At 39.2% G+C, this 22,762-nt stretch overlaps 1 protein-coding gene across 2 annotated transcripts in view; it reads left to right on the forward strand.

Annotated features, from left to right (window-relative positions):
- The window catches only part of FER (FER tyrosine kinase), a 446,225-nt gene extending 427,772 nt beyond the window's left edge, over positions 1-18,453 (forward strand). For both annotated transcript variants that reach the window (XM_077817292.1, XM_077817291.1), the window contains 2 exons: positions 5,777-5,899; positions 7,489-18,453. In XM_077817292.1, the coding sequence (XP_077673418.1) occupies positions 5,777-5,899; positions 7,489-7,631 (266 nt within the window). In that variant the 3' untranslated portion in view covers positions 7,632-18,453. The remainder of the gene's footprint in view (positions 1-5,776; positions 5,900-7,488) is intronic.
- Positions 18,454-22,762: the final 4,309 nt, after the last annotated feature.

Here is a 22,762-nt window from a genome sequence, read left to right on the forward strand (position 1 = left end):
TGCTCAGCTTCAGCAAGTTTAAAAGTTGCTGATTGTAGATATCCAGTACTGTCCAAAGGCTCTGTGTATTTGTATACTTACCCGTCTTCATCTTCACTGGTTATTACTGTTGCAAATGAAAAATTGAAACAATTGGGAAAGTCAACTACCAGAGAAAGACGAGACACTTTCAGAAGGAAAACTTATTCTTCAGTTTGACTTCAAGTTAGGGTAGTTAATTGTCAAGTTAAGATAACTAAATATGATTATCTACAATGGGAGAGTGTGTCTGACTTTAAGGACAAACTACCTACAGAAATTAGAAATGAGTTCAGATCAGTTTGCCAAGAACGTCTGCTGAGTGCTAACATTTCTTTTCAAGCTGCTCTGGACGCAGCTGATAGTGGCGTCAGTTCAATAGCTACAGCTATTATTATGAGACATATGTCATGATTGTCTGCATGTCTTAACTTAATTTGCCCTTCCTCCCTCCCTCTGGTTCCCACCCGTGCTTTTTTGACGAGGCATGGATGGCAATCACCACAGATCAATGGGTCATTCAGGTTGTCATTCAGTTTCAGTCTCTGTCTCCCACCCATACCCCTTCGCAGTCCCTTTTCAGGAACCATTCTCATGAGAATGCTATACGTCAAGAAATAGATGACCTAATCAATCTAGTAGCAATATAACTGGTACATCAAGAATTTGTGGGGCTTCTATGTCATTCCAAAACTAAAAAAGAGGTTGGCATCTGATTCTACCACTCAAGAATCTAAACAAATACATTTGGTGCATCAGGTTTTTGTATGTTACACACACTTCAATTATTCCCACTCTAGATCCCATGGATTTGTTCATTACCCTTGACTTGCAGGACACTTATTTTCACGTGTCAATGCACCCTGCGCGGAAGAAGTATCTTTAATTTGTAGCTTTAGGAAACCATTGTCAATTCCAAGTGCTATCCTTTGGAATTTCTTTGGCTTCGCAGGTGTTCAAGTGGCTGTCTGTAGTAGCAGCTCATCTACACAGACAAGGATTGCATGTTTACCCTTATCTAGACTATTGGCTTGTACGAAGAAAATCATGGGACTATATCAGCAAGGAAGGTGCTTCTGCTGTTTTCATCCCTAGGTTTGAGAATCAAATTGAAAAAATCAAATCTGATTCCATCCCAGTTGATATAATTTATTGGGGATTAACTAGATACAGTAGCAGCAAGTGCATTCCTTCCATCAGACAGATTTCAAACAAGACGGCAACTGATTCTCCACCTTCACAATTGCCCTCAGAAAACAGTAAAGATGTGTCTCAAACTGCTAGGCCATAGGGCATCATGTACTTTTGTGACTTCATTTGCCAGTCTATGATTCAGACTCTTCCAAGCTTAGATCATGTCAATCGACAAACTGAAAATTTATGACATGTCACAGAGGGTGACTATTCCAAATCAAAATTGAAACTCTTGGAAAAAATGGACTACCGTTTGCTGCTCCAATACAGCTCACAACTCTAATATCAGGTGCATCCAAGAGCAGTTATGGAGCACATATAGATCAGGGTCAGACTCAGCCTGTAGTCTTATAGGATTCCAAGTTACACATGTGTGCTAGAACTGAGATTGGTACAACTAGCTTGGAAGGCATTTCTACCACTGATCAAAGCTTCTTCCTTCCAAATTCTTATGGACAACTCCACAACTCTTGAATAACATGTCTGTAAACCAGTTTTATGTTTAATATTTTAAGTGAAAAATTAAACTATTAAATCTTACAACTGAGCTTTATGTAAACATTTCTCCTGTTACATTTTTTGATAAAGAAAATGTATTGGAAGCTCTCATTCTTTGATTATACTACAGTCCCCATAAGTGAAATTCACTCCTTTGAGAGGGGCTTTTGCATCACTATTAAATGCTGCATAAACCCACACAATATGATTTAAATAAGTCTTGTGGGCCTTGTAAAGGGGTGAATTTTACATTGTGAGAATAAAAGCTTTCCCTCTGGAAAATCTGTAATATTTGCTGCTAGAGTGAATCCACCACTGGTCAGTATCTATTCTAATGTTTAGCTTGCAGTATTGTTTGTGCTTTATTTGTTCATTCAGATCTGGAAAGTTTGGTCTTTTTATTATTTCAATAAGTGTGTACAGTTAAGTAGATAATAAAATATAAAATCATTGCTACAGTAGCTGAAAAAAAGCTGGCAGCTTGGGGAACAGGAACATAACCTTCAACTGACTAACAAGAAATAGTTTTTTTAAAAATGAAGTGACCGTGGTTAGGCACAGTAAAAATTACTGCAATGACTCTTTTTTCTGGTAAAACATTGCTAGGGAAAATCAGGGATTGGGTGAGGAAATGATTGACAAGTCTTTGTTTCATTGAATTTACAAGATACGAATGAAATATGGCCTGAGGTGCTAAGCAACAACAGGTTTTGCTGGACGCTGTTGCAGTTGTGAACTTAACACCTCTGAATACCAGTCCATCAGTGGATAGGGCAATGACTTGGCTTTTAGCAACATTGGCTTTTGGCAAAAACTCTAGCAATGTTATTCATTTTCATCTGTCAAAGTGCCTGCTCCACAGCCCAACTCAGCACAATTCCACCGCATCCCTGAGCTGTAGAGGAGCTTCTGCGGGCCTGGGGGAAGGGAGAGGCACTCCTCCTTGCAAGAGTATGTGAGGAAGTTTCCTCACTTCCTGATTGGGTTTTTTCCCCACATTGTTCAAATGCACGTTTACAAAGGTGTGGTTTATCATTTGCCATTCATATGAAAATTCCTGTACGATACTTGTGCTCGTACTAAAAACTATTACACACGTGTTCTTAAAAAGTAAAATGTGTATATTTGTTTGTGATCTTCCACTATAATTTCTTCAGTTCTTCGAATGCTAATAAATAATCGTGTATATATAAACAGCATGCCTTTTCTCAGCCCAGCTATTATCATACTGAGATAGGTAATTGACTCTGCATAACTTGTGCTTTCTTAAGAAACTAATTACTTTTAACTTGTTTCCACTGAATGACTTTAATGAAAAGTGTTAAATTACTGGATGCCAAACTCTGAAGAGAGTTGATATACAGACAAGAAAACTAATCTTACCCCCAGCAGCACGGTGAATGTCCATAATTGCTATCTACTAAGCAGGCAAGCTAATTTAACACAGCTGGAAATGAAATTTAGTTTAAGTGCAAACTGAACTTTCTGATGTCAGATGGCCCCAACTGTCATTATCATTTACATGTACTTCATTTAGGCTGGGAAAAAAGAAAGGGGAAAAAAAACATATCCTAGGTTTAAAATGATTAGCTGAATATTTAGCACTCAAACATCAGCAGCATGATACTGGCAAAATGGCAGTGTTGGAAATGGGGCAGAAGATACATAAAGGAGAAATGTTTTATTTTAAAGCTCAGAGATAACTGATGCAAAGATGAGTTAAATGGATTTTCTCGTTCCTGTAGGCCTCTGTAGTAATGTTCTTAATACTAAAAGGACAGGTCTGCTTGTGAAAGGACAGAATCAAATGTACTGTTTAAGATGATATTTTCAGAGCCCCTATGTTTCACTTCACTTCACTGAACTGGCTTCTTAGGTACATCGGCGCAGAAGCTGGCAGGCGTGATTCCCAGCTTGGGTAGACATACATACTAGTTCTGCTTGAGCTACCACGCTGAAAATAGAAGTGTGGCTACAGCAGCTTGGGCTAGCTGCCCAAGTGCATACTTAGGACAGTGTTGTACTCAGGCACTGTCTATGTTACTAAAGCCACGCTGCTATTTTTAGCATGCTAACTTGAGCAGCGCTAGCACGTATGTGTCTACCTGAGCTGGGAATCACACCTCCAACTACTATGTAGACATACCCTTAGAAAGAGGTTCAAACCTGGAGAATAGAGTTATACCCTATGTCCACTGTGGTGAGCTACTGTCTTTAAGGGTAAAATTCACAAGGGGACTATAGGTATTGCAACACCGAGTGTTGCGGAACCCTGCTGCCCTGTGGAATTCACAGCCCTGAGGTAGGTGCCAGGCTCCCCCTGCATTGTATAGGGAGAGTTAGTTGCCTAAGAAAGATTTTCAGAAGTCAGCAAGCTGAATGGGGAGCCACCTAAGCTAGTCAGGAATGAAATGCAGGGAGGCGTAGGGCCCAGATCCTCAAAGGTGTACGGAGGTGCCTAACTCCCCTTTGATCTGGGCCTTAGGCGCCAGACTGACAGGCTGGAGTGAGGCACGTGTCTCACTGGTGAACCCTCTCCTGGAGTTAGGCCTGAAGCCAAGTCAGCCCTTTCTCACAAAGAAAGTAAGCCCTGCCTCCCTGTATCCTATAACACAGGGGTTAGGGCACTCATCTGGGAAGAGGGAGACTTGATTTCAAATCCCTGCTCCAAAATCAGGCAGAGCAGAAATTTGAATTTGAGTCGCCCAGGTGAGTGCCCAAGTGTGCAGGGCCTATAGTGTTAAGTGGCAGCTGAGCAGGAGTTTGGTGAATGTCAGTCATGCCTACAGGGACTGAGGCGCCTAACTCTTAAGAGCTCTTGCCTTCTCCACATAGCCTCATCGCTCTTATCCACAGTGCCTGCCTTTCATCAGATTAAGATGGGCTGTAGAAACAGACATCATTTAATTTTGAAATTTTGTGTTCAAAAGCAGAGTTGGAGTTTTATTAGTAAAAACTATAGGCTGAAATTTTCAGACTGACTAGTGATTTGGGCTGCTTCAATTTTTAGATGGCCAGCTTCAAATATTGTAAAGGAGTCTGACTTTCAGATGGTCGGTGCTCAGCACTGCTAAAATCCAGGCCCCTTTCATGGTAGCTCAAGATGAGTACCCAAAAGCACTTTGGAAAATTTTGGCCTTTTTTTTTATTAACATGTAATGGGGAAAACAGGGTCTCTAAAGTTGACATAGTTTAATGGATAAAGTCCTTTAGATTCTTAATTCCAGGGTTGATGAGAGAAATTGTTTTGTATTCTCTGAACAATATATCACCCATTGTCCAAAAAAAACCACCACCCCAAAAACGTGAGAATGGGGTATATGGAGAAGGTTTTTTTTTTTGTTTATATTAAAAAGCTACCAGTAAACCCTATAAAAGCACTATTCCATGAGCTGTGCTGATATAATTCAATGCTGCTGGATCACAAAGGCATTTTGATATGATAGTGTGCTTTGCAATATCAAATTTCAGAGTAGCAGAAGTTGTTAACAACAATCATGTCAATTTTAGCTCTTTTCAGAACACTAATTGCCATGGCAGGTTGGGGGATTGAAAAAGAACAGCTGGTTAGGAAAATACAGTACCTTGCAAGAGGAATTGCGAACAAGGAAGAATTTAAAAAGTTCGCTGTCCCTCACCTTTTAAATGTATTTTCTTTCAAAGTTTGCTGGACAGGAGAATGGAGGAGGAGACCTCAGTTCAGCTGGAAAACAAAATAGCAGAAATCCAGCTCATGAAAATCTTTTCAGTCTCTTGGCCCTGGGTAAATTTGCATCTTTACTAGCATAACAAGTCTGCCCATTGAATCACAAAATTTTAAATATTTGCCTTGATCTAAGATAATTGATTGTTAGTTAATCACTTGAAAAATGAGATCATCGGTATGTTAAGAGTATCCATTAAGAGTTAGTGTTCAGTTATAATGCTTTAATTTCACCTTGGCAACGGTACCGGGAATGTGCTGTCATTATTTAAATAACATTCTTACCATTGGTTCAGGGTAGCATACAGTACATCTCAGAAATATTCTTTTAATTTATATTATCCACTTTCTCTCCTTCTTCAGGGAGATACACTTCTGAAAGTGATGTATGGAGCTTTGGGATTCTTCTTTGGGAGACCTTCAGTCTAGGTGTATGTCCATACCCTGGAATGACCAACCAACAAGCACGGGAACAAGTGGAGAAAGGTTAATTGTTGTTATTTATAGGGTACAGCCATGTGCAAGATATACTTCATAGATCTGTAGGAACACCAGGTCCATGCACTTAACAAAATAGATAGTGTGCAAATGGGAAGTGACAGTATGATAAAGCAACTTTAGCAAATGTCATGTTAGTTCCACAAGTTTGTTGTCTGATCTTCTTTAAATCACTTGCTGAGAGCTCCCTGTGAAGACGATTAGGGTTTATAGACCTCCTGGAAGAAGAGTGGGATCTTGAAGGATGAGAGAATAGAGGCATAATGGATTGAATCTGCGAAAGGTTGAGGTACCGTGTCGGGCTTTATGGAAGAAGGCATGAAGGTTAGAGTGGGAGGTGAACATAAAGGGGGTGGTTAGTTGCTTGGTTTGGGCAGCACAAAGGTTAAACCAGAAGATGCTCTTGTTAAGTAAATTGCTCCTACTCTCTGTGCTAACATCCCAAGCTGCTGGAAATACCGAAAACACTATTTGTCTGCAGTTTTTTTTGTTAAAGCTTTTGCCTTTGGAGCAAAGTTTTAGAACAAAAATAGTAAACAGCTCCATTTGAATTGGTTTAACTAGCGAACCCCAGCTTTTCTTTCACAAAGTATTCAAAAGTAGATAATGCTGATTAAGATATTTGGTATCTGAGTGCATTCCTTGTTCATCTTCCATAGTGATGTCTCCATCACACTGTCCTTCCCCCAATCTGTGCCCACAACCTATATAGACAGCCATAGGAGTCATATACATAACATGGATTTTATGTTGTTTTAAATTTGTAAAATGTATTATTTTATATAGTGTGTGTTAACAAGGCCAGAACCAGGGTTGCTCTTTTGTGTCTAGTGCATGAGCAGTTGTTGACTTGCTTTGCTGACTGCACGCCAAGAAGCCAGAGACTTCATTTATTTGGTCACAATATGGAAGCAAGGAGGAAACAAAAGAAATTTGCCAAGTGGAAGAGCAGAAAAGCGGGCAGACAACAGAATTGAGGAGGAGACATGGACAAGGGATTAGAGTAAGGAGGGACAAAAGAGACAGTGAAAAGGGGGCTTATTTCTTTAATATAAAAATGAGAGGCAAGGGAAATCAAAATGGAAAAAGTGGGAGATGGAAGGAATAAAGAAACAGGGGGAAAAGGGGCAGCAGAGAAATTCACACACAACCTTAAGGTAAGTGTGTTTTAATTTGTTAGTATTCCTGTATTTTTTTTTTTTTTTGGACTTTCATGACATAAAGATTGGACTTGACAGGAAGAAGAAGGGACAGTCATTTTCCTAGGATGGGAAGAGTGAATTTTTAGGCAGATTGCAGCCCTAAGAGGCAGGAGGAGCATACTGACAATTTACCTTTCCCAATCTGAGCAGTGTTTAGTTTGCTAGTTAAGCACCTTAGCATAATGTGAAAATCATCTAATTTATACCTAGGAGATGCATAAATCTGACCTTTTAAAGTTTTGTATGTAGTAACCTCAGGGAACTTTGCTCATTCATTTTTAATTATAAGTCCTTATTTTTTATTTTTTAAACATTTGTTCCATTTATTTTACTTTTGTATACTAAACTTTTTCCCTTTTTATCTTTGCATGTCAGGATATCGAATGTCAGCACCTCAAAAGTGCCCAGAGGAAATATATAAAATAATGCAGAGGTGCTGGGACTACAAACCAGAAAACCGACCAAAATTCAGCGAGATTCAGAAAGAACTATCTTCAGTCAAAAAGAAAGTGACATAGTGATAAAGTAGTGCCAAACTCAACCTACAGGACTCTGTTTTTCAACAAAGTAATATTTTTCCCTCAAACACTGTGCGTTTATACCACATTATCTGCAATATTCTTCTAGGGTTACTTTTTTAAAATTAACTCTTTTTTATATATGTGCGTCCACACGCACACCATCTTGGAAAATGTCTAAGCATACATTAAAAAGAAACGATTCTGCCAAATGCTATATATCTAGTCACGTTAACACTGTCATTTAGGATGCATGTAAATAGAACATCACACACTATAGATTTAAGGGACTGTGACTCCTATCTATTTTACAGTGATAAACTGCTCGTGACATTTCCCAAAGGTTTTCTACTTTATGCTGCATTCTTAATTTGCTATCCCAGATGCAGATATCAACACCAGTGGCACTAAAAATGGTGGCTATGCCATGTTTCTGAAGACCTTAAATCTGAGGACCACAATTTTTGAATAGTATTTCAATTAGGAACTTTATATTTTTTTTAAATCATTTCTGCAACTGATATTTTAAATGATATATTGCTTTAAGAAAGAACATCAGTTAAGATTCTGGATGTGCATGTATTCTTTTTAAACAAAGAAATCCATAATTTTTTTGTAGAATAATTTTCACATCATTTACAAACACGTCCTTAGATTTCTTACAGTTGCTTCCATCATAGTAAATATGTTCAACTTTGGACATTACTTGCTGCTTTTTTCCTGTGAAAAATTTAGTAGTTTATCAGGAATCTTTATGCACAAATCTCCTTTGATGGGCTAGGTTTTTTCTAAAAGGCCAACATCCAGTCTTGTGTGATACCTGTCTGTCGGGAAATACTCCAAATCATCTGCCTTTCAAAGTACAAGCAGAAGAAGAAAACTGTTGGTTTTGTATGTACACTTGTAGAAAAGCAGCCAGCAGGAAGCACATTTGAGAACGAGAGTAGCAAGTAATGAAGGTAACTGTTAGCACTGATTTTAGATGAGTAAAAGAAAGTGAACTGCCAAATTGGCTTTTGGAGGTTCTCTGATACCTTTCTGAATATTTTTTTTTTCACATTTCAAATAATTGATATGCCTTTTCTGCATGCAGTTGGAGTCACCAAAAGGACATGTTTAAAACCACGTTCCATGCGTATTGTCCAAAGAAAATGGCTACGTCTCCATTGCAGAAAGAAATGCTACCTGTTTCAAACCTCTGAAAGGCTGAACAAGGCATAGAGTAGAAATATTAATCTACAGAACTGTCTTTAAGTTGCATCTAGATTTGTTCTCAGTTTCAAAAGTAGGTTTGCATACTCACACTGTCAAGGAGGAAAAGATTGGTATAAAAATAGTATTCTTATAAGAAGAATAAAAGCTAATCAGTCCAGGGGTGGGGATGCAAATAGTTTGTGGCTTGGACCTATCGCTACAAAAGGCCTTGGTGAGGATTCCCGACTACCATAGAGACCTGTGACTTTAGAAACAAAGTTATGATCTGGGAGACCTATGGTTTTGATGTAGGCCTATTTCTAATCATTATCAAGGTGTGTTAACAAGGAATTAACTGCCAGAGGAATGAAAGAAAAACTTTCATTTGTGGCTGCATTATATTTTATTTCTATTGTGGTGACTTTTCTATTGTCCAGAATGCAATTTCTGCTTTTTAAAATATATTTATGGTAGTATTGAAAGGGATATGTGTGACTAAAGTATTTGTAGGCTATGAGTGTTTCGACCAGTATCTATTACATTAAATTTAGCGTCCAAACGAACAGTGAAGCGGCATGCTAGAGAACACTTTTTTCATTGTAGGTGGACTTGTTAGCAATCTGGGTTTGTTCTGGGGCAAAGGAAACAAACACACTGGGAAAATGGAGTAGAAACTGAAAATAAAAGGACAAATTAGTGTCATCCCTTTATCATTATTATTTCTTTATGTAAATACTGCGTACATTTAATTATCACTATGCTCACACTTGGTCCAAAGATACTTGTCTCAAAACCAGTAAGAAACGTCGTTTAGTCAGTTAACATTGATACTAAATATTACACAAACAGCGTGCCTTAATGAGCTGGCGTGCTTGTGTGAATAAAAGTGCATGAAAATGCCAGAAATATGCAACGATAACTCTGGGAAGAATCCATGTCCCAAATCAATAAATCACCCAACTACAGGTCCTCATCTATGCACTCGCTAATGTCTAAAAGTAAGGACAAGAATGTATTCACTTTTATTTAGATTAACACACTTTTTTTTAAGTGAATGAAAGAGACTATACTATTCCAAAGGATGCATATATCCAACCTTTCAACAAGAAAATAGAACAGTTCTTTTTGTCTTAATTTGATAAGCAGGACACACAATTCTGATTCTTATGTACAGAGGTAAAAGGACATCAACTGTATTCATTTTTCACTTATCTGAGCAGTTAACATTTTGCAATTCATATCATACTTCTGTTTAAACTGAAAAGGCTTTTCAAAGCATGGAATACCTGCAGCACCTAGAGTATGTTGTATTCTTTGTCCTAAAGCAGACAGAAATTCAATTCATGATTAATAACCCTTTGGGAGACTGTCAGGATGAGTTCATTGGTAGAGAATACATTTAATATAGGCATATGTGTTTTCACAAAAACTTATGCCACAAACACAACTGAACTAATGCGAGACAAGACAACACTTTGCATAATTTATTTGTCCCATCTGTCACATGTAATTATTGGAATTATGTACTTTAGGAAGTTAAGTCAATATCAGATACATGTGTATAAATACTTTTCTTAACTTTGCAAGCTTATGGCAGGGGAGACTACAAAAATGTACAAAGAAAAAGCCTGTAATTTAATGAATGGAAAAGCAGGTATAGCATTCAAGAACCAAAGCTGCAGCGCTCTGCCTTCTCTGTAGTCTTGATGTCTTTTAAATGAACAGAGGGTTAAAATCTTAGCATTGTTAATAATTAAGCAGATATTGGCTATTTAATGTTTTTCTACAGTGTTTTGTACATTTTGTTTAAGATACAGCAAAATGAAGTGTCCTCTTTTGGAAATTCAGTATATTTAATAGGCTTTGACATCTGCACTTTCCCATTTTATGGGGTTCTAATAGGTTTTGGAAATGTTCAGATGATTATATATCCAGGAAATACTCCTGTCTTAAAATTCATGTAACAATAGTACCCTAAAAATCAAAACCTCTAAGTATATTATAGGAGATGGAGAGTGATTTTTCTAGTTGTTACCAATTATTTTCCTCCTTTTCAAGGCATTATAAGGAAATTAAAAGTGCTACTGTCATTTATAATTTTGAGATTATTTTAAAGCCCAATGAAAGCCAATAATGAGTGTACAGTTTCAGTTGTAAACAACTGAAACTGAGCATTTAAAACTAACCTCAGTGTTTAGTTTTGAAATCATCATCCTGGTTAAGATTCCCAAATGTAGGGAGTTCATGGCTTTATAGAAAGTGCAATATTGAGAAACAACATGTTTGAAAACAAGACAGAGACCTGTGTCCTCAGCAGCTGTGTAATCTTTTTCTTCAGTCTGCATTTCACAAAATTGTTTTAGATTTTTAATCTCAAATGAAAAAGTAAACAGCAGCTTTTAGCAACTGCAATCATTTTGCATTTTTGTTTCAGATCTTGATGTGCATTTTGTAACTGTCACAAAATCTGTGACTATTTTGTAGTGTTGCTTTTGATGGCTTACCACCACTTTATATGCTGTCTGTGTCAGGAAGTACAGTGCCATTTGCAAAATAAACCTCAGACTTTCTTGGGCAGAAAGCAGTTTAAGGAAACATGAGGTTACTGTACCTCACTGTTTTTCCCTTGGTTTTTCACCCACCCATGTTTGTTTATGCTGAATTTTGATTTATTCAAATGCTGCAAATACACATCAGTGGAAAGTCATACACATTATTTATGGCATTTTTACTACTACTGTAAATCAAAAATATGAGCAAGCAGGTGTTTTTCCCCCCCTCTCAAAGTTAGAGCCTTAGCCACAACATTTCTAGCTGGATCTAAAGCTTGGAGTTGGTCAGATCTAAAGTTTAGGCCGGTCTCTGCTTTCTCTTTCTCCTCATTCATGTGATGCTTTACCCTTGTCTATACTGGCCTTTTTTCTGAGCGGTTTCCTACTCATGCAGTTCCACCAGTGGTAGCACAAATGTAGGCTGGCTGCCAGCATTCTTACCATCGTAACTTCTGGCCTAGTGCTGGACAACACCGGGGTCTACGCTAGCAGTACCTCGGAAATATTTCAGGAGAAAGGCATGTGTAAACAAGAGATCATGTAAATGATCTCTGTGGTTTTAAGAGATCTTAATCTGCCATTATAGCTGGATGTCACAGACAGTAATGGCATACAATGTAAAGGAGCAAGAAGAGAGAGAGATGGATTAAAGAGGAAGGATCCTCTTTCCATAAGAATAACCTTATTCATTAGCACTGGAAAAGGCATTTGTTTGTTAGTGTCATTACCTGTTTAGGTAAGCATGAAAGTTTGCTATTGAAATAAAGAAGTCACCTTTTCCAGTTACTTACTTTCCTAAAGTACTTGAGTTGTTTTATTAGACTTGGTTAACACCATTTTATGATTATCAGTATTCACTGTAGTAGGGTACAGAGAACTCAGGCTCTAGTGGCAATCCTTGGAAACATTCTGACTGACTGAGCCAGGATTGCTCTGGGGGTGTACAGGGCACAGATTGTGTCCACCCCACCCCGACTGGCAGGGCACCTTCCCTCTTCAGATTCAGACAGTCCTGACACACACTACTGCAGGAGGGGAAGATACTTACATGCTTGCCTGGTTAAGGTCCTTGTACTAAATTCAAGGTCCTTGGAAACAGAATAACCCTGTAGGAAGAAAGTACAAGAAGGGTTTCAAGAATAAATGTCCCAAACAGTTTCCATTAAAGGAAAGGATGTTCTCGCAGAATGTTTATATCCTAAGATCTCTTTTTCTATTGTCCTCATATAAACCTTAACCCAAGTGAGGCTGGGATGGACAGTGTTGTCTTTCAGACCCAGTCACTTCTTTGTGTCAGGGCAGGAAGATTAGAGATTTGTCTCCTATAGAAAGACATTACTGACTGGCTGCTGGTTGCCTAATAAGGATACGATAACATCATTTCTCAATGTTTTGCTTCACTTAAACTATAGGGATGAAAAATACAGGTTAAAACATGTTTGCTGATAAGAAAATTGCCCAGGTTTCCCAAGGAGAGGACAAATAATCATTTAATTAAGGACTATTTACAACTCAGAGGACACATCATAAGGCTTTTGAGCCAGAAGTTAGAATATCCCAGCATAATGTCTATTTCTGACACTCGAGGCACTGAAACAACTAAAAAGGAAAGCCGATTAAAATCGCAAGTCCCTCTTCCTGTAAAGTTTGCTGAAATCCTTTCTTCTACCACTCACTTGCCAATATCTTTCCTTTCTGAAGCTGATGGGGTGTAGTGATTGCTAGCTGAACTTTCACTGTAGCAATTTAGTGCAGTCCTAAAGCAAACAGTTTGATGAGAAAGGAGGACAGTACTTCAGGTAAAACCATACCGCATGCTCAGACATGAAAACCAAAAGCAGATTTAAATGCCAGCTTCAATTCATTGTGTTTATCACCCAAGCACCATGTGGAGCATTTCATGATTAGCCTTACAATGTGTTAAAAAGTGACTTGTTGCCGAACACCTTATTTATCCTTCACATAGTACAGCATTTTCTAGAAAATAAAGGTGCTGATTTTTGTCTTCAGATTTTGTCAGTGTTACTTTCATGACGTGTGGTCTGTCCCTTCCCCGATCTGAACTCGTTTCCCTTGGGGCTGTCGGTTCCTGTTTTTTGAAAACCTAAAATATAACCTGACTGGGCTGAGGCCCAGCATCGTACTTTCCTCTCTCACATTCTTATCTTCTGATTTAGAAAGTCAGCAAAACTGCAGAGGAGTACAGCTCCCTAGGCTCAGGTAAAGTAGTAGTATTCTCCCTCCCTCAGGCCGGTGGTATGTCTGGGCAGGGTATCTTAAGGACAGTTAAGTATGACAATAGCTCTGCTGTATGCAACCAGCAACATTTCCTTTAGAAAGAAAAAGATGGAGGGGAGAATAGGAAAAAAAAAAAATGGACAGAGGGTAAGAGGAATGGCACAAAAAAAGTAGAATAGGTACTAACAACGACTGAAGTGCTGCTGTTGTGTGGGAAAGAGGCTGAGAGCAGGTCTTCAGTGAAGACACTATTACGCCAATAGGAGAGCTTCTCCTCTCAGCATAGTTAATCCAGGTGGTACCTATGTCGATGGGAGAATTCCTCCTCTCAACATAGCGCTCTCTGCACTAGGGGTTAGGTCAGCATAACTGCATTGCTCACAGGTGTGGATTTTTCACACCCCTGCGCAACATAGTTATACCTCTGTACGCGTAATGTAGGCCTGGCCTGAGAATGGTAAGAAAACAACAAAAAAGAAGTGGGCATAATATTTTCCAGTACATGTTATCTGAAAATCTCTCTTCACTTATGGTAGCAAAATGTTCAGCAAGCGTTTAGGGGGCGTGGAAAGGAAGCTGAGTTTTCAGATCATCAGTGTGCTTTTCCAGAAAGTTTATGTTCTTTACATTTTCATTAAAAAGAGAACAATTCTTTACAAATTCTACTCGTTTCTGCTCCCCTTAATCTCTCTCAGCAATCACTGGATCCCGAGCTAGATCCCATTGAACTACTTTGCTAAACTTCATCAATTATTACGTAAGTTGTGTTTCTCCTTTGATGTGACAAATGTGATTCCTGGCTAGTAGATGATTGAGACTATAGGATACAATCCTTAGGTAATATAGCATTGCAGTTGGGGAGGAAGGGGAAGTTAGAGATTTCACCTTTGATTTAGGTCTTACTCAAGGTAGCATATTTTTTAAATCCTCCGTGTGGGTTCGACCCCAGAAAAGCAAATTTGTTGGTTTGACCTTGAACAAGGGAAATAATTGCTTAAAAAGAAAAACATGATTTCCCCCGTAATCTGAAAGCCTACATTTAAAATGGTTATTAAGAAGAGAAAATTGCATGCATAGGTAAAGAAACAAATTCTCTTACTAACTTTCTGAAATCCCTCCTTCCATGGAACTCCCACTGAAGTATAGTGTAGTTCTGTGCAGAGAGAGTTCAGGATTGGGGCCTCAGTTTTGATTTCTTATTACTGGCCATGTTTGAAGACTTCTTCTTTCACATGCATTATCACTTCACTAAGGCAGAACCTTTTGAACTTTCTAACAGGAGAGCACTTACCTTAAAGGTTTTAAAAGAGTTCCTAAGGACTAATTCACAATGGCTAGAGCCAGGCATAAAGGGCATGCAGCTGCTTTGATGCTTCCCCGCGTCACGATCAGTGTACTTCACTCTTGACTTGCAGATCTCTTGCTATCACTGTACTTTCTCTCCTGATCAGAGACTACCAGTCACATTCAATTATGCAGTGGTTTAATAATATGGACAAAAAATTCGACTAGGCTGAAACCACAAACCCAAAAAGTGAAAAAACTGCACTAGATCATCTTTATTCTTATGTTCATTTGTTTTTCAAAAAATGAATGCCGCAGTGTATCTTTAGGAGTAATCACCTTACAAACAAATGTTTATGTTTTAGACCACAAACCTTAGGGGACAGTTTTACATGCAACTGTGAACTCAAGAGAGTGCCGCTCATTCTGAAAATGCCTGCAGGCTAGCATGGAGGACAATGAAGTCGCATGACTTCACAAAGCATGAACAGCCACTAGAAAATGGTACCTAGAAGAATAATCCTAAATTACCACCATAGCTGTGTTTACAGTCCTGCTATAATTTTAGAACTGGTTTTAAACATGCAGAGCATTCCACTTCATCAAACTTGGACTCTGTGTAGTAAGAGTAGACATAAAAGCACACACAAGCACCAAAAACCATCAATAATCCAAGCTAAGGAGATTTGTGAAAAGAAAAACAGCATGTCAAACAAGAGAGAGAAAGGTCAGTCCTGGAGTATTAGTTTACAGAGGGAGCATTCTCCATGTCACAACTAAAATTTAACTTATTGGACAGCCAGTACGGACGTATCAGATCAGTCTTGCTAAAATGTACCAAGAAATAAAGAAGAAAACAAAATCATTCTGCTGAATACCGGTAAAAAGATGTATTCAATTAAATAAAGCAGAAGAACAAAACTAGAGATTACCATCGACAAAAAAATGAATGTAACCACAATTATGGGATACGCAGAGTAAAACACACCTCTAATTATTGTGTTTGGATTTTCAGAAAGATCAGTCTCTGCGGGACAAATTCTGCTCTCATGCTAGGAGCAGTCAATTCAATTGACTTTAACAGAGTTGCACTGCTATCTATGAAGCCAGCTAAATTTCACTCCAAGACTTCTTTTTCTTTGAGAGAGAGAGAGAGAGAGGGGACAGTATGGCCCTTAGTATTTTCTTCTTCAGGCCTTCTCGGACATCTGAATGAGATGCCTCCATATCCCTCACATACTTCCATTTCACATTATGCTGTGAGTTGCTCTTCAGAGACAAAGTTCCAGCTTCATCTCTGGTTTCATTTGGCCCAACATCAACTATTTCCGGAGTCTCAAAAATACTACTGTAGGTATGACAGCCCAAAGTAACTGTAAGGTAAAGGTGACTGCCTAGTCCACATTCGAATTACTGTTTCATCCAACTAAAGACTTCAAGAAAGCTGACTTACATTCCTCATATTACAGTATGTGAAATTCTGCTGTTGACATTTTCTTTGCAACACACAGCATTCTATTCCTCATTTTTGAGGAACAATGTGTAATTAACACTGTCCACCCGCAGAGAGAATTACCCTATTTCAGTTGCAGTCAACAGACCAGTTCCAACTGAATAAAGAGAGTATTGTGATGCCACAGTTTCCACTGAACCTCAATAAGGAAACGTGTTCTCCTTTTAGCCCGTTTCAGAACTCCAAACATAGTCTGCATTCCTAAATCATCATCATTCTTATTGTCATCCATTTTATTTTTAGAGGCCTGGTTTCCTTGCTTACACCATGTAACCTTTAGCTCTGCAGATACTGTACTGCTCAAGGTCAGACTTGCAGACTAAAAACTCACGGCTTTTTAGTCCACTAAATATATAGTTTTTTGCAGGACATTTAATATGTGATTAAATGACTGATTTTTAGGTGACCAATTGAATAAAGCTTTATAGATTTTTCCTCAGCAGGTGGATCAAACACCAGTAGTGTCATAATCAATCACAGCTGAGTTGGTAAAAAAATACTTACGTATATCAGTGTGTCTTGCATGCAATTTCCCCCTAACAGGTACATGCCCTTTTTTTTTAGTCACTAATGTTATTTATTTTAATGGTGCTCCACATAAGGGTTAAAATTGTGCCCCAGCTCCTCTCTGGAGTGCTAGGGAAGGGGTGTGCAGAACTGTAGCAGCCAAATAGAGGTGCTCTTTGGCATTCTGCCTTATGCAGCCAGGATGCCTCAGAGCCCTGCTGCTGGGAGCACTCTCTATAGCATTAGTAAAATGTGCAGTGTGTGCTCCCCCCAGCACCCGCTGCCAATTGCTAACTGATGCATAAGTAGTAGAAACCTGGCCATGCCCCCTTATGCCTTACCCAGGCCAGCTTGCAGCTGTGGGTGGACAACCCCAGTGCCCAGGGAGTGCTGGTGACAGCCTTTTGTCTGGATGCTATACAGGTGCACAAGGGAGAAGGTGTAGATGAGGCTTCCTGCATATCCACTGTGCAAGAGATTGAACTAATCCCTCCATAGGAGTGCCAACCAGATGAAATGCATCCAATTAAAACTTCCGTCAGCATAATAATTGTTAATGAACATATTTCCTACAGGGAGTTTCCCCATCTGATTATTAGATGTTAGCTCCCTAAAAGCTGAAGAAAACAGAAAAATCTAGTAAGAGAGGACTCAGGGTCTAGGCTTGGGCATTGTGTTACCACAAAGGACATGATCCAAAAAATAACAGTCCAAAGAGCTAATCTGACCTAATTATTCTAAAAACATCCTGCAAAAGGATTGAAAACCAAAACATACATTTTGTATCATTTAGTTGCCATCCCTGTAGCAATTGCACAGTCGTGTGTAATCAAGGGGTTTCCAGAAAGGACACTTGAGCTGACAGTTGTAGGGGCCCTGTCTTTCCAATTGTACATGTGTTTATTTTTCTTTTGGATAACTGCGTGGTGAAACTGGGGGGTAGAAAGAGTCAGACATACCATCGCAGACTTTTGACACCTGTAGCCTTGAGTACCAAGGCACTGATGTAGTTTACAATTTTTAAATGTATTTAGATTTTTTTTTCCATTTTGTGCCAATGAATGCACCAGCAAATTTAATATCCGGTAAAACACCTTTTATGCTCATTGTTGTTTAAAAATAATATATTTGTGAAACGGATTGATAACATGTAACACTGGAAATGGGTGCTTCTTCCCAAAAGTACATGTGTAAAAAAAAAAAAAAAAAAAAAAAAAAGCGGGGTGGGGGGCTTATGTAGGTTTATCTGGTTTTTAAGAATGTCTCAAAATGATAGCTGTGTAATACAGTTTAATTGTCTCTCCTTTATAAATTTAAACACAGATCTGCAATTTTAACTCTTATTTATTTGCCAATTTTTATATACATAGAAGTTACACTTTTGAACTTAAGCTAACATTTTTTCCTAGTCTGTTACAAAATAGGCGTTCAATGATCTTGTAAACTGCAGACAGTTTTGGTTTGTTTTAATAGCTTCTTGTCTCTTCTGATGGACCAATTACCACTGAGTCTGCAGTCCCCCTTTTTACTGTATTCTTCCAATAAATGTAAAATATTTGTATCAGGTTGTGTTTTGACTTCATTTAAATATCAATGTTTATATGTCTTCCCTTCCTGTTATAAATAAATATATTGTACACTGAAAACAAAGGGCTCTCTCCATAGTAACCTCTGTCCTAGAGATGATACAAATACAATGCATAATATATATCCACTTTGTGGTAATTAAGTTTATATGAGTTCTGGGTGCAGTCTCTGGGACTGCTGCTTATAGAGCCAATCCCTGCTGCCTTGCCTTAGACATTACCTGCTAGAGTTCAGGTGTCATATTTTAGCATGTGGCAGCCATCTGCCAATATTTATTATTATGAGTTCCTCATTCATTATAATACTGCCAAACATGAGCACAAGGATAAAAACCATGGCAGAAATCAAAATGACTTTGAAACTAGAACAATTAACTCTGGTAACTTAAGCATGTTTTCTTTTTTCAATTGATAGTAGGGAACAGCCTCACCTTTTGTCTGTCTGTTTACCTTCCATTCTGCAGATCAATAATCTTTCTAAAAAAGGTTTTCTGTCATTTGCACAGAGTATTTGGCACAGACGCCTCTGTGATGACATCTGTGATGTGATTTAATCTGGTTACTTTTACCTTACACCAGTTTAACTCTACATTCACAAGAGTGTGCAGCACAGAGAGTGTTTACATGAGCTTTACTGTTTGTCACAAATATTTTATATGAAATATCTATTGCTTTTTATCCCAAAATAGATGTGTGTGTATCATCTCTGGACCAGAGGACAACAAGCCACCACTCACTGCACCAGTGTGGGTAGCACCCGTCGTAGTCACAGACACCAAAGCGGTCCTCTGTTTTCAGAAGAAATATGGTCTCTTTAATGCCCACTCAAAGCAGAGAGTTTCTCTTTTTAAAGGATTTGTCAAAAAGATTGACATGCACATGCATGCACACACACAATAAAATGCATGGAACTCAATATATTTACCTTGAAAGAATGAAGGCTCAAATCCTCCCCACCTGCATTTGAAGCTATACTTCCAAAAAGTCTCCAGTTAAGGTGAAGGCTCATCTGATTGCGCTCAGCAAAAATAATCCTGAAGGCAAACAGACATCTCTGAACTGTATTCAGTTTTAGGACATTTCCAGTGACCTACTGTATTATTTGCCTTATTTTTTAATTACTTATTTGGAGATGCTTACAAACACATTAAGACTTCACCTTTATCACACACCGCTAGCACATGTGTGCTAATTTACAATAATTTACTCATTTAAATTAATTCATGGTTCAAATCTATGAGCAATAAGGTGTTTATTACTTTATGAAATTCTCTCCATTACATATTCCTGTCAGTAGATTTGCAAACCTCCTTAAATACCTGTTACAGTTGAAGCTTTATTTGCTTTCTTATGTCATATACCTTATTCACTATCTATGAAGCCTACTGTCAGTTTAGCTAATTATGTAAAATCCCAAGGGATTTTTCCAGAACAAAAATTGGTAAGATTGAGACTGAAAATATTAGGGCTGGGCGAACTAGTTAGTTAAAATAAGAGCTAAATAGTAACCAAACACAAACTAAGGTGTTGTAAAAGCTTGGATAGGTTTATTTAAGGCCTCCCAGCCACTGGCCTTCAGTAGGTCCTCTTTGAAGGCAGGCATGAGACATTCTTCTACTCCCTCAGGTAGTGGATTTCCTCTTCAGAGGTGGCTTGGTAACCTACTTCCCCATCTCTAGTCTTGAGATGGCTGACCAGCCCACCTTTCCTCCCCCATTCATTGCAGCATGACTTAGTCATCCCTCCACTGAGCCCACTGATTTCATTTGCTCTAAAAGGCACACCGATCTTCTTACAATACGAGATCTTGCTCTTTATATAGTGTCTTCCTGCTGAAGGTGGAGAGGTTATTTACCTGTACGGTAAGTGGAGTTCTTTGAGATGTTTTCTCCCTATGGGCCTTCCATCATAGGGTGTGCGTGTGCCTTGCACTTTTGATCAGAAAGTTTAAGTCAGCAGTGCCCGCAGGTACATGCTTGCGCATTACAGGTCCTCATGCTCCAGTGCAAGGGTATATAGGAGGGGCAGATCTGCAGCCACTCCAGTTCCTTTTTACTGCAAAGCCCCGTTCCTGTACAGGTAAGTGATCTCACCTTCTACTTTGAGGTATTGTCCCTATGGGTGCTCCACTGTTGGAAACTTCCAAACAGTATCTCAAGATGGAGGCGGATCTGACATCAGGAATTATAACATTCAAAAGCCAGTAGCAGAACACTTCAACCTCCATGGTCACTCAACAAACAGACCTAAAAGCGGCAATTCTTCAACAACAAAAAACTTCAAAAACAGACTCCAACGTGAAACTGCAGATCTGGAATTAATTTGCAAAGTGGACACCATCAAATTAGGCCTGAATAAAGACTGGGAGTGGTTGGGTCATTACAAAATCTAAACCTAATTTTCCCCATACTAAGTTCCCCCTACGGTTACTCACACCTTCTTGTCAATTGTTTGAAATGGGCCACTCTCATTACCATTACAAAAGTGATTTTTCCTCCCTTGGTATCCTACTGTTAACTGAATTGTCTCATTAGACTGACCTCCCACTTGGTAAGGCAACTCCCATCCTTTCATGGGCTGTGTATTTATATCTGCTACTGTATTTTCCACTCCATGCATCTGATGAAGTGGGTTCTAGACCACGAAAGCTTATGCCCAAATAAATTTTTTAGTCTCTAAGGTGCCACAAGGACTCCTTGTTGTTTTTGCTGATTCAGACTAACATGGCTACTACTGAGTTCTGAAGACTGTGTCAGCAAAGGCCATATCTGCCCTGAAAGCATGTAGAAAGCAATAGTTCCTCGAGAACATGTGAATGGAGGGTCAGGTTGCTGCCCTGCAGATGTCCAAGATGGGTATGTCTCTAAGAAGAGCTATTGAGGAGTATTGGGCCCCAGTGAAATGGCCAGTCAATCACTCTAGGACAGTGTTTCTCAACCTTTTTGATACCAGGGATCGGCTAGCTACCTTCCTAAACTGTCAGGGAGATCTCAGGGGCCAGTGCCAGTCCATAGATCGGTCATTGAGAAACACTATTCTAAAAGACCAAGTTATTGAGTTTTCATTTATGGTTCAATTGAAAATGCCTGCTCAGAGTATCTGCTACGTTATTCTGCAGGCCCAGAAAAGTAGACCACTGAGATTTCTATGCAGTAGGATATTCACAGTCTTAGTGATTCTGTGTATAAATATTGGGACCTTGCTACACCTTGATAGTTGATACAGTACACTGTTGCTCTGTTGTCCAGTGTATTGTCTGGGCAGCCCTTGATGTTTCAAAGGAAATATTTGCCCATGTAGTGATCTGCCCTGAGTTAGAAAATGTTGATGAGTTAGAGAAGCTTCTCAAGGAGGAACAGTGGTGGTAACCCTTGAGGTGGGGTGGACATGACACCAGAACTTCCACACAGACTTTGAGAAGATCCTCAACTCCATTAATATGTAGAAGAACACTGGGAGCAATGGTCACTCATTTGGAAAAAGACGGTTGAGGATGTAAATAGCCCTGAGACAGGTCCAAAGGCATCAAAGGTGTAGTCTTCGGTGAGGCATTACACACATGCATGCCAGCATGTCGCCTAAGAGCTGCAGGAAAGCCCTTGCTGTGGATTATGGGCTCAGTTATAGTGTGGCGATGAGACTAGTATAACGGTGAAACTGTCTGCTGATAGGTAGGTAGGCTCTAGTAGTTGAGGAGTCCAGAGTGGCCCTGATGATGTCTGTGCACTTTACTGGTTTTAGGGCAGACTTCTCCACGTTTAGACAAAGGTCCTGGGAGTGAAATACGATTAGGTCTTTGTTGGCTGCTCAGTGGACCTTGAAGAGGGAGTGACCCTTGAGGAGCCAATCATACAGATTGGGAATGATGGTTATTTCCCACTGATGCAAGTGAGCTGTGATGACAGAGGGGACCTTTGTAAAGACCCTCAGTATGGCTGAAAGACCTTGAGGGTGGTTCACAACCCTCAACAAATCTGTCAAAATGGCAGTTTGGAAGAAGGTGCAGAATAGGAGGTCACTGTTGAGGAGTGTGCTTCTTTGTGAAGTGTGGACCTCTTTCGGTCTCACATAGGGATAAAGGCTCCAGCTCTCAAGGGTCCAGCAGTCCCAGGGAGGAATCTCTCTCAGTATCCCTTAGCATAGGAAATTCTGGTTCCTCCGGAACCAGGTCGTCTTTGTGAGTGAGGAACCTGGACAGTACAGGAGAGCTTGGGTACTGTTCAGCAGGGAGTAAGAGGAGCTCAAAAACACAAGCCT

Source organism: Eretmochelys imbricata, chromosome 5, assembly GCF_965152235.1.
Source record: "Eretmochelys imbricata isolate rEreImb1 chromosome 5, rEreImb1.hap1, whole genome shotgun sequence".
Taxonomy (NCBI): Eukaryota; Metazoa; Chordata; order Testudines; family Cheloniidae; genus Eretmochelys; species Eretmochelys imbricata.